At 41.7% G+C, this 12,213-nt stretch overlaps 1 protein-coding gene across 1 annotated transcript; it reads left to right on the top strand.

Annotated features, from left to right (window-relative positions):
- Positions 1–5,082: 5,082 nt before the first annotated feature.
- On the top strand, positions 5,083–11,477 carry LOC106607450 (SUMO-conjugating enzyme UBC9). Its single transcript, XM_014204410.3, has 7 exons — positions 5,083–5,390; positions 8,769–8,854; positions 8,951–9,034; positions 9,276–9,348; positions 10,091–10,200; positions 10,448–10,527; positions 10,725–11,477. Exons 2-7 carry the CDS (start codon positions 8,789–8,791, stop codon positions 10,786–10,788), a joined length of 477 nt encoding a protein of 158 aa, XP_014059885.1. The 5' UTR covers positions 5,083–5,390; positions 8,769–8,788; the 3' UTR covers positions 10,789–11,477.
- Positions 11,478–12,213: the final 736 nt, after the last annotated feature.

Below are 12,213 nucleotides of genomic sequence, written 5' to 3'. Positions count from 1 at the left end.
TAGGCATGCATCAGAAACTGACTGTTAGAACTGCCAAATCCCCATGGATAGATGATACATTGAAAAACTGTATGGCTGAGAGGGATGAGGCAAAGGGAATAGAAAATAAGTCTGACAAGACAGCAGACTGGTAAACATACAGTAAATTGAGAAATCACTTAACTAAACTAAACAAAAAGAAGAAAAAACTATACTATGGAAGAAAGATAAATGATATAAAGAATTATAGTAAAAAGCTCTGGAGTACTTCAAATTAAATTCTAGGCAAAAAAGAAAACTCGGCTCCATCCTTCATTGAGGCAAATGGCTTGTTCATAACAAAACCCTTTGATATTTCCAACCACTTTAATAACTTCTTTGTTGACAAGATTAGCAAACTTAGGTATGACATGCAAACAGCAAATGCTGGGCCTTCATATTCATGCATAATGGCCGAAATAATGAAATACAAGCACTGTAGTTTTGAGTTCCACAAAGTGGGTGAGGAAGAGGTAAATTTTTTTTGCTATCTATAAATATAGCCCATCTATAATTTAGCCTAAACAACTACCTCTTCCCCTACTGTTATTTATTTTGCTCCCTTGCACCCCATTATTTATATTTCTACTTTGCACTTTCTTCCACTACAAATCTACCATTCCAGTGTTTTACTTGCTATATTGTATTTACTTTGCCACCATGGCCTTTTTTTGCCTTTACCTCCCTTATCTCACCTCATTTGCTCACATTGTATATAGACTTATTTTTCTACTGTATTATTGACTGTATGTTTGTTTTACTCCATGTGTAACTCTGTTTTGTTGTATGTGTCGAACTGCTTTGCTTTATCTTGGCCAGGTTGCAATTGTAAATGAGAAGTTGTTCTCAACTTGCCTACCTGGTTAAATAAAGGTGAAATAAAATAAAATAAATAAATAAATAAAGACAATACCACATGTTACCGACAACGTGGATGGTAAATTGCTGAGGTTGGTAGTGGAATATATTGTGACTCCTGTTTGCCACATCTCCAATTTAAGCCTAGAAAACGATGTGTGCCCTCAGACATGGAGGGAGTAAAGGTCATTCCACTACCAAAGAATAGCAGAGCACCCTTTAATGGTTCAAACAGCAGAGCAATCAGCATGTTACTGTCACATTTGCTCCCACTACGCCCTCTGGTGTTCATCCGGTGGCGTCTTAACCTGCAATTCTCCCCCTGTAGTCTCTCTCGCTCTCTCTCTTGGTGTGATTGTGTGGTTGGAGACAGGTGTGCTGGAGTCAGAGCAGATCCCAACCAGTTGCAAATCGTCCCATAAATCAAGACCTCTACATAAACTCATTCCTGTCACTTCCACTCTGCCAGATCATAATCTCTGCTCATTATCGCGCCGTCTCTGGCTCCTGTACTACAGCTCACCATCCAACCACCTTGCTCTGGACTTCACTCCCCACCACTGCCTTGGATTCCCCTCAGGACCTGTTTACCCTGTTCAACTCAGTCAACTCCAACCTCACTCTACACTTCTGGTTTTCTGTAACTCATCTGAGCTACCCCGGTTCTGCACTCCACATCTCTCTGTGTACAATAAACATTTTGGTTCATTCATCCCTGCTTCCGCATCTGAGTCCGCTCTTGGGTTCCCCTGTTTTCACTCCGCGTAACAGTACGACCTGGCCAAGAAATGAACCCAGCAGATTCTACTACTCTTCACCGAATTCTTGTGGGGCAAGGCACTCTTCTTGATCAACATGACTAAGCCCTGAAACCCTGCTGGAGAACATCAAGGAGTTTTCACAGAGCCTGTCTGACCTACAGATCTGAACCTCCGTCCAGCATTCACAACCTGTCTCCAGTTCCTCTTCTCCTCCCCGGGAGCCTTTTGTTCCGACTCCTGAGCTCTATGATGGCAATCTTGTGGTTTGCAGAGCCTTTCTTGTACAATGTTCACTAGTGTTTGAGCAACAGCCCTACTCTTATGCTAGTGAACGAGCCAATTTTTGGGGGGGATTGGCTGCCTTCGGGGAGCAGTGCTCTCCTGGGCCACTGCGGTTATGGAGAGACAGTCATCTACCTGCTTCTCCTACAGTGGATTCACAGATGAGCTAAGGAAGGTCTTCGACCACCCGGTCTGTGGAAAGGATGCTGCCAAATGACTTCTGTCCCTTCGTCAAGGTTCTCAGAGTGTGGCTGAGATGGCATGTGAGTTCCACACCCTCGCCACAGAGAGCGGCTGGAATGACCAGGCCCTTCAGGGAGCATTCCGGATCACACTTACTGAGACCCTCAAGGACGAGTTGGTGACCAGAGAGGAGCCTGATGGACTTGACAAACTAATTTCTCTCACTATCCTCATTGACAACCGTCTCCGTGAGCGTCGGAGGGAGAGGGGAGGTAGGGTTGCATGTCCCATGACGTCTGCTTCTGTGCCTTGCTCAATTTCTCCGACTGCATCACATCACCAGGCAGATCCCAATCATGAACCCATGCAGCTCGGCCGGACCCGTCTAGCTCCAGAGGAGAAGCAGGGGCGTATCAGTACTAGGAGCTGTCTGTATTGTGGGCAGGTTGGTCACCAGGTCTCCACTTGTACCCTGTGTCCAGTAAAAGAGAGGGCTCAGCAGTAGTGGGGGATATACTGTTGAGCCAAATCGCCTGCCCATCATCTCCCAGACCCCTGCTTGAGGCCAACCTTGTGTGGCAGAGCCAGGCTTTTCCTCTGCCTGCTCTCGTCGATTCGGGCGCCGACGAGAGTTTTCTAGACCGAGGGGTTGTTAAGCAGTTGGGCCTGGACATTGTTTTGCTCGATTCACCTCTGGAAGCCAACGCTCTCAATGGAAAACTACTCTTCCGTGTTTTGGAGAGAACTGTTCCTGTTATCCTGCATCTCTCTGGTAATCACCAGGAAAAGATCAGTTTCCATATAATCGACTGTTCTCACCCACCTCTGGTTCTGGGCCATCCATGGTTGAAGCTACACAACCCACAGATTGACTGGTCTTCCGGAAGGATTACTACTTGGAGTACATTTTGCCATGCTAATTGTCTACATTCTTCCCTTTATTTTTACTATTTTCTACATTGTAGAATAATAGTGAAGACATTAAAACTATGAAATAACACATATGGAATTATGTAGTAACCAAAAAAGTGTTAAACAAATCAAAATATATTTTAGATTCTTCAAAGTAGCCACCCTTTGCCTCGATGACAGCTTTGCACACTCTTGGCATTCTGTCAACCAGCTTCATGAGGTAGTCACCTGGAATGCATTTCAATTAACAGGTATGCCTTATTAAAGGTTAATTTGTAGAAACGTTTTCCTTAATGCGTTTGAGCCAATCAGTTGTGTTGTGACAAGGTAGGGGTGGTATACAGAAGATAGCCCTATTTGGTAAAAGACCAAGTCCATATTATGGCAAGAACAGCTCAAATAAGCAAAGAGAAACGACAGTCCATCATTACTTTAAGACATGGTCTGTCAAGTTTGTTAAAGTGCAGTCGCAAAAACCATCAAGCGCGATGATGAAACTGGCTCTCATGAGGGCCGCCACAAGAAAGGAAGACCCAGGGTTACCTCTGCTGCAGAGGATACGTTTATTAGTTACCAGCCTCAGAAATTGCAGCCCAAATAAATGCTTCAGTGTTCAAGTAACAGACACATCTCAACATCAACTGTTCAGAGGAGACTGCGTGAATCAGGCCTTCATGGTCGAATCACTGGAAAGAAACCACTACTAAAGGACACAATAAGAAGAAGACACTTGATTGGGCCAAGAAACACAAGCAATGGATATTATTTTTATTTAACTAGGCAAGTCAGTTAAGAAAAAGGTCTTATTTACAATGGCGGCCTTTCAAAAGGCCTCCTGCAGAGACGGGTGGTGGGATTAAATATACAAATAAATTAAATAAAAAATACAGGACAAAACACACGTCATGACAAGAGAGCCAACATAACACTACATAAAGAGAGACCTATGACAACAACATAGCATGGCAGCAACACAACATGACAACAACATGGTATCAACACAACATGGCAGCAGCACAACATGGTAGCAGCACAAAACAGGGTACAAACATTATTGGGCACAGACAACAGCACAAAGGGCAAGAAGGTAGAGACAACAACACATCACGCAAAGCAGCTACAACTGTCAGTAAGTGTCCATGATTGAGTCTTTGAATGAAGAGATTGAGATAAAAATGTCCAGTTTGAGTCTTGGTTGCAGCTCATTCGAGTCGCTAGCTGCAACGAACTGAAAACATAAGTGCCCCAGGGATGTGTGTGCTTTGGAGACCTTTAACAGAATGTGACTGGCAGAACAGGTGTTGTATGTGGAGGATGAAGGCTGCAGGAGATATCTCAGACAGGAGGGAGTGAGGCCTAAGAGGGTTTTTATAAATAAGCATGGGTCTTGCGACGGGTATACAGAGATTACCAGTTTACAGAAGAGTATAGAGCGCGGTGATGTGTCCTATAAAGTGTATTTTTTAATATCTAGGAATATTTCACTTTCTCTGGTCATCGGAGTAACAACATTAATTGGTGAATGAGGCAAAAATGTGACTTGTGTTTCGCCATCAGCTGGAAGAATGTCGCCTTTTCTCAGCAGAGGGGCGGAGGGATGGTGAATCGGATGATGGCCATCAGTCCAGAAAAAAAAGGCAATTGTTATGCTCACTTAGGCACTTAGTGCCTCACATGTAATACAACAAATGATCAATTATCAGTGTGATCATATACCCAAACGGTCTGATAAGAACAACATTGGCAGGGCAATTCAAGCATAGCCAATACGCTGTGATAATGTATTAGGCATATAGCCTACTGCACAAACCTCATTGCTACAGAACTGTTTTTAATTGGTTAACGTTGCATTGGCTTACGTTTAAGTAATGTTTATTCGTTTTTTTATCTGCGCTGTAGACCTCGGCTTGCATTTTGACTCAAAGTGATCTTTAATTGATAAAAAGCTCCGATATATAATATATCAACAAAAAAAATTGTCGAACACCACATGAAGCCAAACACGACGCCACACCAAAGATGGCCGAAAAGAAAGACCATGAAAGGTGCCCTCCGAAGTGCCTGTCGGTTATGTCGAGATAAACAAATTTAGGTCCTCTTTCTTGACTTTAGCGAGCAAACTAGCTGAATGCTGTCGTTCAGGTATTCAGATATGCGGTAACAGATAAGGAAATCTTTCAATCAGTTGATTTATGTCAGGGGAACTAACTTGGTCGAATTATTAGCACGAAAGTATCGTCATTACTAAGCAGCTTTAGCTAGTTTTGATAGTAAAAACAATAGACGACCCAGCTCATTGTTTTTAGCTAGCTAACGTTAGCGTTGACAAACACCAACAAGCGAACGCCATCTAGCCAGTATCAATTGAATTATAAGGTAAGCAACTACTAGTAACCAATGACTTGTAAACGAACTTCAATGTATTAGCTAACTAGGCTTACAGGTGGGTGGATGTATGTTGCTTGGCTAGTTTGATGATTTGTTGCTAATTAGACTGCTAGCTGGGTAGCTAGCCTTACATATGGCTCTGGTTATTGATATTGCCCGTAGCTAGCTAGCTACGGGCAATATCAATAACCAGAGCCATATGTAAGGGATAATCACTAGGGGCTAACGTTGTGTACTATGGAAAATAATGAACAACGTGGAATGTTTGTTGCGGAATGGAAGTAACCTTCCACTGAGTTGCATTATTTTCCAGAAAACACATAGAGCACCTAGTTGAAACCCTTTTATACCATGGCTATAAATTAACACATTAGCTGCTAGAAATGTGTTCATTCGCAGGTAGAAATGTGTTCAACACCACTGAAGTAGATAGCAAATCTACTACATAGCTACAGTAGTTGCCTTGGTAATCACAGATTTGTAGTTTAGCTAACCTAACCATTAGTCCTAGCTTGCTGATATGAAAATCGAATTCAACAATGCCAATAATGTTTTCAATTCGACTTTTGCTTTCAGAAGTTAACTCATAGCCATTTAATTCTACCATGCAATTTAGGGAAATATTGCACGCTCTAGAATAACATTCAAACCAATCAGAAACGAGTATTCAACAATGTCATTGTATAAATGTAGTTATAAACTGGGTGGTTCAAGCCCTGAATGTTGATTGGCTGAAAGACGCGATATATCAGACTGTATACAATAGGTATGACAAATGACTATTTAGTGGTCTAATTACGTTGGTAACCAGTTTATAATAGCAATAAGGCACCTCAGGGGTTTGTGGTATATGACCAATGCACCATCCACATCATTGCTATCCAAAATTAATGAGGTTAAATCTTTATAGCTAGCTAGTGAAGAGGTTAATTAGCTTTCAAGTTAACTTCATGTCATAAGAATTTTTCATGAGTAATATGGCAAGTCAACATTTTACACTTAGATTTTTGTCATTTTCAGACGCTCTTATCCAGAGCGATTTACACAAGAAATTGGTGTTAAGTGCCTTGCTCAAGGGCAGCACGTCAAAATATTTTTTGCCTAGTTGGCTCAGGGATTAGAACCAGCAACCTTTTGGTTACTGTTCCAAGGCTCTTAACCACTAGGCTACCTGCTGGGCAGGGCAATAGTTTCCTGTCCCAAATTGTAATCAGTAATGTAACTTTTGGATTACCCAGACTCAGTGATGTAATCTGATTACTTTGTTTCTTTTGGATTACGCTCCCCTCAAGAGATATTAGAAGACAAAGTATCCATCAAACACATTTGGTGTGTCATCATAGTGGTCTCTGACTTGTGGTCAGACTCGTTCAGGTGGAACAAACTTGAACTGAATTGAATGTCATTGAGAAAATAAAGGAGTCGTAATATATTTTTTCGCGAACATCCTTTCTGAATTTAAAAGTAATCCATCTAGTTTTTTAAAATATCTGTAATCTGATTACAATATTTTTGGCTTGTAATGTAGCTGATTACAGTGAGGGTTTTTTGTAATCATTTTACATGTAACTGATTACATGTTATCAGTTACTCCCCAACCCTTAATCCAACTATAGTACACTGCTCAAAAAAATAAAGGGAACACTAAAATAACACATCCTAGATCTGAATGAATGAAATAATCTTATTAAATACTTTTTTCTTTACATAGTTGAATATGCTGACAAAATCACACAAAAATAATCAATGGAAATCCAATTTATCAACCCATGGAGGTCTGGATTTGGAGTCACACTGAAAATTAAAGTGGAAAACCACACTACAGGCTGATCCAACTTTGATGTAATGTCCTTAAAACAAGTCAAAATGAGGCTCAGTAGTGTTTGTGGCCTCCACGTGCCTGTATGACCTCCCTACAACGCCTGGGCATGCTCCTGATGAGGTGGCGGATGGTCTCCTGAGGGATCTCCTCCCAGACCTGGACTAAAGCATCCGCCAACTCCTGAACAGTCTGTGGTGCAACGTGGCGTTGGTGGATGGAGCGAGACATGTTGTCCCAGATGTGCTCAATTGGATTCAGGTCTGGGGAACGGGTGGGCCAGTCCATAGCATCAATGCCTTCCTCTTGCAGGAACTGCTGACACACTCCAGCCACATGAGGTCTAGCATTGTCTTGCATTAGGAGGAACCCAGGGCCAACCGCACCAGCATATGGTCTCACAAGGGGTCTGAGGATCTCATCTCGGTACCTAATGGCAGTCAGGCTACCTCTGGCGAGTACATGGAGGGCTGTGCGGCCCCCCAAAGAAATGCCTCCCCACACCATGACTGACCCACCGCCAAACTGGTCATGCTGGAGGATGTTGCAGGCAGCAGAACGTTCTCCACGGCGTCTCCAGACTGTCACGTCTGTCACATGTGCTCAGTGTGAACCTGCTTTCCTCTGTGAAGAGCACAGGGCGCCAGTGGCGGATTTGCCAATCTTGGTGTTCTGGCAAATGTCAAACGTCCTGCACGGTGTTGGGCTGTAAGCACAACCCCCACCTGTGGACGTCGGGCCCTCATACCACCCTCATGGAGTCTGTTTCTGACCGTTTGAGCAGACACATGCACATTTGTGGCCTGCTGGAGGTCATTTTGCAGGGCTCTGGCAGTGCTCCTCCTGCTCCTCCTTGCACAAAGGCGGAGGTAGCGGTCCTGCTGCTGGGTTGTTGCCCTCCTACGGCCTCCTCCACGTCTCCTGATGTACTGGCCTGTCTCCTGGTAGCGCCTTCATGCTCTGGACACTACGCTGACAGACACAGCAAACCTTCTTGCCACAGCTCGCATTGATGTGCCATCCTGGATGAGCTGCACTACCTGAGCCACTTGTGTGGGTTGTAGACTCCGTCTCATGCTACCACTAGAGTGAAAGCACCGCCAGCATTCAAAAGGGACCAAAATATCAGCCAGGAAGCATAGGAACTGAGAAATGGTCTGTGGTTACCACCTGCAGAACCACCCCCAATAAAGGAGTGGTTCTGCAGGTGGTAACCACACACCATTTCTCAGTTCCTATGCTTCCTGGCTGATGTTTTGGTCCCTTTTGCTAATTGCCTATAATTTCCACCTGTTGTCTATTCCATTTGCACAACAGCATGTGAAATTTATTGACAATCAGTGTTGCTTCCTAAGTGGACAGTTTGATTTCACAGAAGTGTGATTGACTTGGAGTTACATTGTGTTGTTTAAGTGTTCCCTTTATTTTTTTGAGCAGTATATATCATGGACATTTCTAATAAAAATGTTAGTTAGCTACATATCCTTGTTCTCTAGTGGTTCTGCTATCTAGCCATGTTAATTAAGTGTTTTTATGTCTTCCCACAGGACTGTGTTAATGAGTAGACATGTCTGGTATCGCTCTTAGCAGACTGTCACAGGAGCGCAAAGCATGGAGGAAAGACCACCCATTTGTGAGGAGCTACCATACAAACAATGAAAATAAACTTGTTCTGATGATTTGTAGAAGGCAAGCTTGTTCCTCAAACCTTATTCCCTCCCTCTCTCAGGGTTTTGTCGCTGTGCCTACCAAAAATCCTGATGGTACTATGAATCTCATGAACTGGGAATGTGCCATTCCAGGGAAGAAGGGGGTATGTCAACTTTTACTTTCTGTCGTTTTTATTCTAACAAGACCCAACATCCACTACCAGTCTGTCAGAATGAGTAAACAGATATCAGTGTTTCTTAAAGTAACATAAAAAAATGGCCAACACAAGTACAAATGCAAACTGATGTGTTCTCATTTAAAACTATTTTATATAGTGTGTAGGCACTCCCTCGTGAGCTGGAACAATTAATGGATGTAATAACTATGTTCTTCAATTCTCTAAGACGCTGTGGGAGGGAGGCCAATACAAACTCCGAATGCTGTTCAAAGATGACTATCCTTCCTCGCCGCCAAAATGTGAGTAAACCTGCAGCTTGTTGTTATCGACCATTCACAAGTCATCAAACCAGCATTAGGCTATAGTAATAGAGCTAGAGCCTCCACGTGGCAAGTTATTAAGAGATATCTAGGCTAATCAATTAAGATGAAATTAAAATGACAGAACTAAAGTTAAATGAGAAGAGCAGGCTACAGCACCAAGAGCCAGCAGGTAGGCTGCTTCTTAAGTTGAAGAGGAGAAAGCACAGTTATGTAGTCTTAATTAGCCAAGCTAACGTTAGCTCAAGATGGGTACTATGTAATCAGATGATAAATAACTAGCAATAACTTAGTTTACCAGCGCGAGTTGACTTGGTTGCTATCCCTCTCCCCTTCCTGTTCCCCTTGTCACTCATATCGCATGGCCCCTCGCCTCTGCCTGCTTGAGCTGCTACTCTCATACTGTATATACAGTCATTGGTTAATAAAGTAGCGTAAATTGTTACACCATTGTTGCATTAGGTAGTTCTATAATATTTCTTTAATCCCCTATATGAGGACGATCAGGACCTATAATTGGTTGTTTTGTGATTACTGCACTTTGATTTTAATTTTGTGAAAAACAAAACGGTTAAGGATTTTTTCTTAACTTTAACAATTCCAATTTAATTAACATTTTAACACCCCTTATGTGCAGTGTTTTGTTCCTAGTCATTTTTGATATCGATGATAAGGAAGTCAACAGAAATGCTTTTTAATCATCTATTCTATATCCTCTCAGGCAAGTTTGAGCCACCCATTTTCCACCCCAATGTCTACCCATCTGGCACGGTGTGTCTTTCCATTCTGGAGGAGGAGAAGGACTGGAGGCCAGCCATCACCATCAAACAGGCACACACACACACACACACACACACACACACACACACACACACACACATAAAGAGTGGGAGAGGCATCAGTGCTTTCACCGGTTTGGAGGAATGCACGACATTGGCTCAACGGGTATCAAATTACTGTATTTTTTTTATGTGGATCAAAGCATGGTACTCTCTGGTCGAGTGATTGTTTTCTGATCTGCATTGTTTTGTATTTCAATCCATTCTAAAAGCTGACTTCATCTGTTTTGTGTTCACAGATCCTGTTGGGTATCCAAGAGCTTCTCAATGAACCCAACATCCAAGACCCAGCACAAGCAGAAGCCTACACAATTTACTGGTAAGTTTCAGTTGAGAGATACTTTTTTATATTTTTGAATGTTCTACTGTATAATTGATATAGGTAAAGGGGCTCTTAGTGTGGTTTAAGACACTTGCAAACATACACAATCTCACTTCGCTAAATCGAAAATAATAGCCTTGTTGGGTGATACTCAATTTCATAGTGGATTAATCCCCCTTTGTTGCCTCTTTTAGTCAGAACAGAATGGACTATGAGAAGAGGGTGAGGGCGCAGGCCAAGAAGTTTGCCCCCACATAAAGCTCAGCTGAATATCTGCCTGAGAAGCCTGATACAACACCTGGGTACTGAACAGCAAGCAGCACTTAGAGGACCAATCCAATGATCAATCTACAATTTGAAACGTTCTTCTTTACATGAAAAAAGTATCATGTAGCCTACATGAGAGCCATTTTAAAACAAAAAAATAATTTGTCCACATTTTGTTGTTGTTGCCTTCTAAAACATGTTTAAAACGCTTTCTTATAATTTAATAAGATTGCATTTGGATTTGTGATCTATAAATCAGGACGCTACTTTGCCTTATATTTAGTCTTATCAAATAGTCATAAGGTTTAATAACAAATAATTTCAAATTGCAGTGTCTGATACATCATTTTGTAACTGAATCTGTACTTAAATAAATTACCCCCGTAAGTTAAGTGAGCCTTATTTTTCTGAATGTCTGGTCACATTGAATTTAATTGTAGATTTTTATTGGGATGCCTCTTTAATAAGATGGATGTCAGAGCTGAGAGTGTGCTGCATAGAGAGCTGAAGAGGTTTACCTCCAAAGACTTGAGTGTATGTACATAATATAAATATGTAGGTCCATATGGATCTTATGTTCTTTTCTATTGTTTTAGCAAGTTGATATGTGTGTGGTATTAAAAGTAATAAACACATTATAATGTAAGAATTGTGAAATAAAGTTAATGGAAAATACTAAACGGTGTCCTTTCTCCTTTTACTTTCTTTGCTGATAGTTGAATTTGTTATTCTCTGTGTGGTAAATGTACACGGTATGAGTATTTAGTAGGGTAGGTTTTGTTTGACCTTTTATGGGGGATTAAGGTATAGACTTTATTTAACTGTGGTGGCGTTATATTGGATAACTGAATGATCTTTAGCTCTGAATATGGAGTTCAAATGTCAGGTAATGCGCTCTACACTGTATCAGAGCCCCCTTCACGCGACTACCTTCTATGATAACTATGATGTCATTATCCAGTTAATGTGTTACTCTTCACGCTGATTGGACGATGCGTGGGGTTGAGAAAAAAATAATATGAGGTAAGATTAGCTACAGGATCGCAAAAATACACAGTGACAGGCTCTGAATCGAAGCACAGATGCAAGTATATTTAGGTTGTACTTTTCCCACAAAATAATAACAAATGTAATTTCTCACTTACGGACATTCTATGCAATGCACCTTACATGTGATAATTAAACGTGCCAACGATGGTTATTGTAGCCCAACTGACCCAGCTACAACGAATTCATGTCAGGAAAATAAGGTTGTCACATTTTTCCGGTTTGGTTCAGCTTGAGGTTTGGTTTAGGCTATGTCCTAATGAGGGTAAGATTATATTTGAAAAATAATATTTAATTTGAACGCTAATGCGGACACTTGTGTAAAATAATAAATAGGCATAGACCTTCAGCGTCCCAGTGTTCTGAAAA

Source organism: Salmo salar, chromosome 06 (genome assembly GCF_965601325.2).
Source record: "Salmo salar chromosome 06, fSalSal1, whole genome shotgun sequence".
Taxonomy (NCBI): domain Eukaryota; kingdom Metazoa; phylum Chordata; class Actinopteri; order Salmoniformes; family Salmonidae; genus Salmo; species Salmo salar.
The sequence above is the reverse complement of the archived record's forward strand: the minus strand, read 5'-3'. Positions and strand labels throughout refer to the sequence as shown.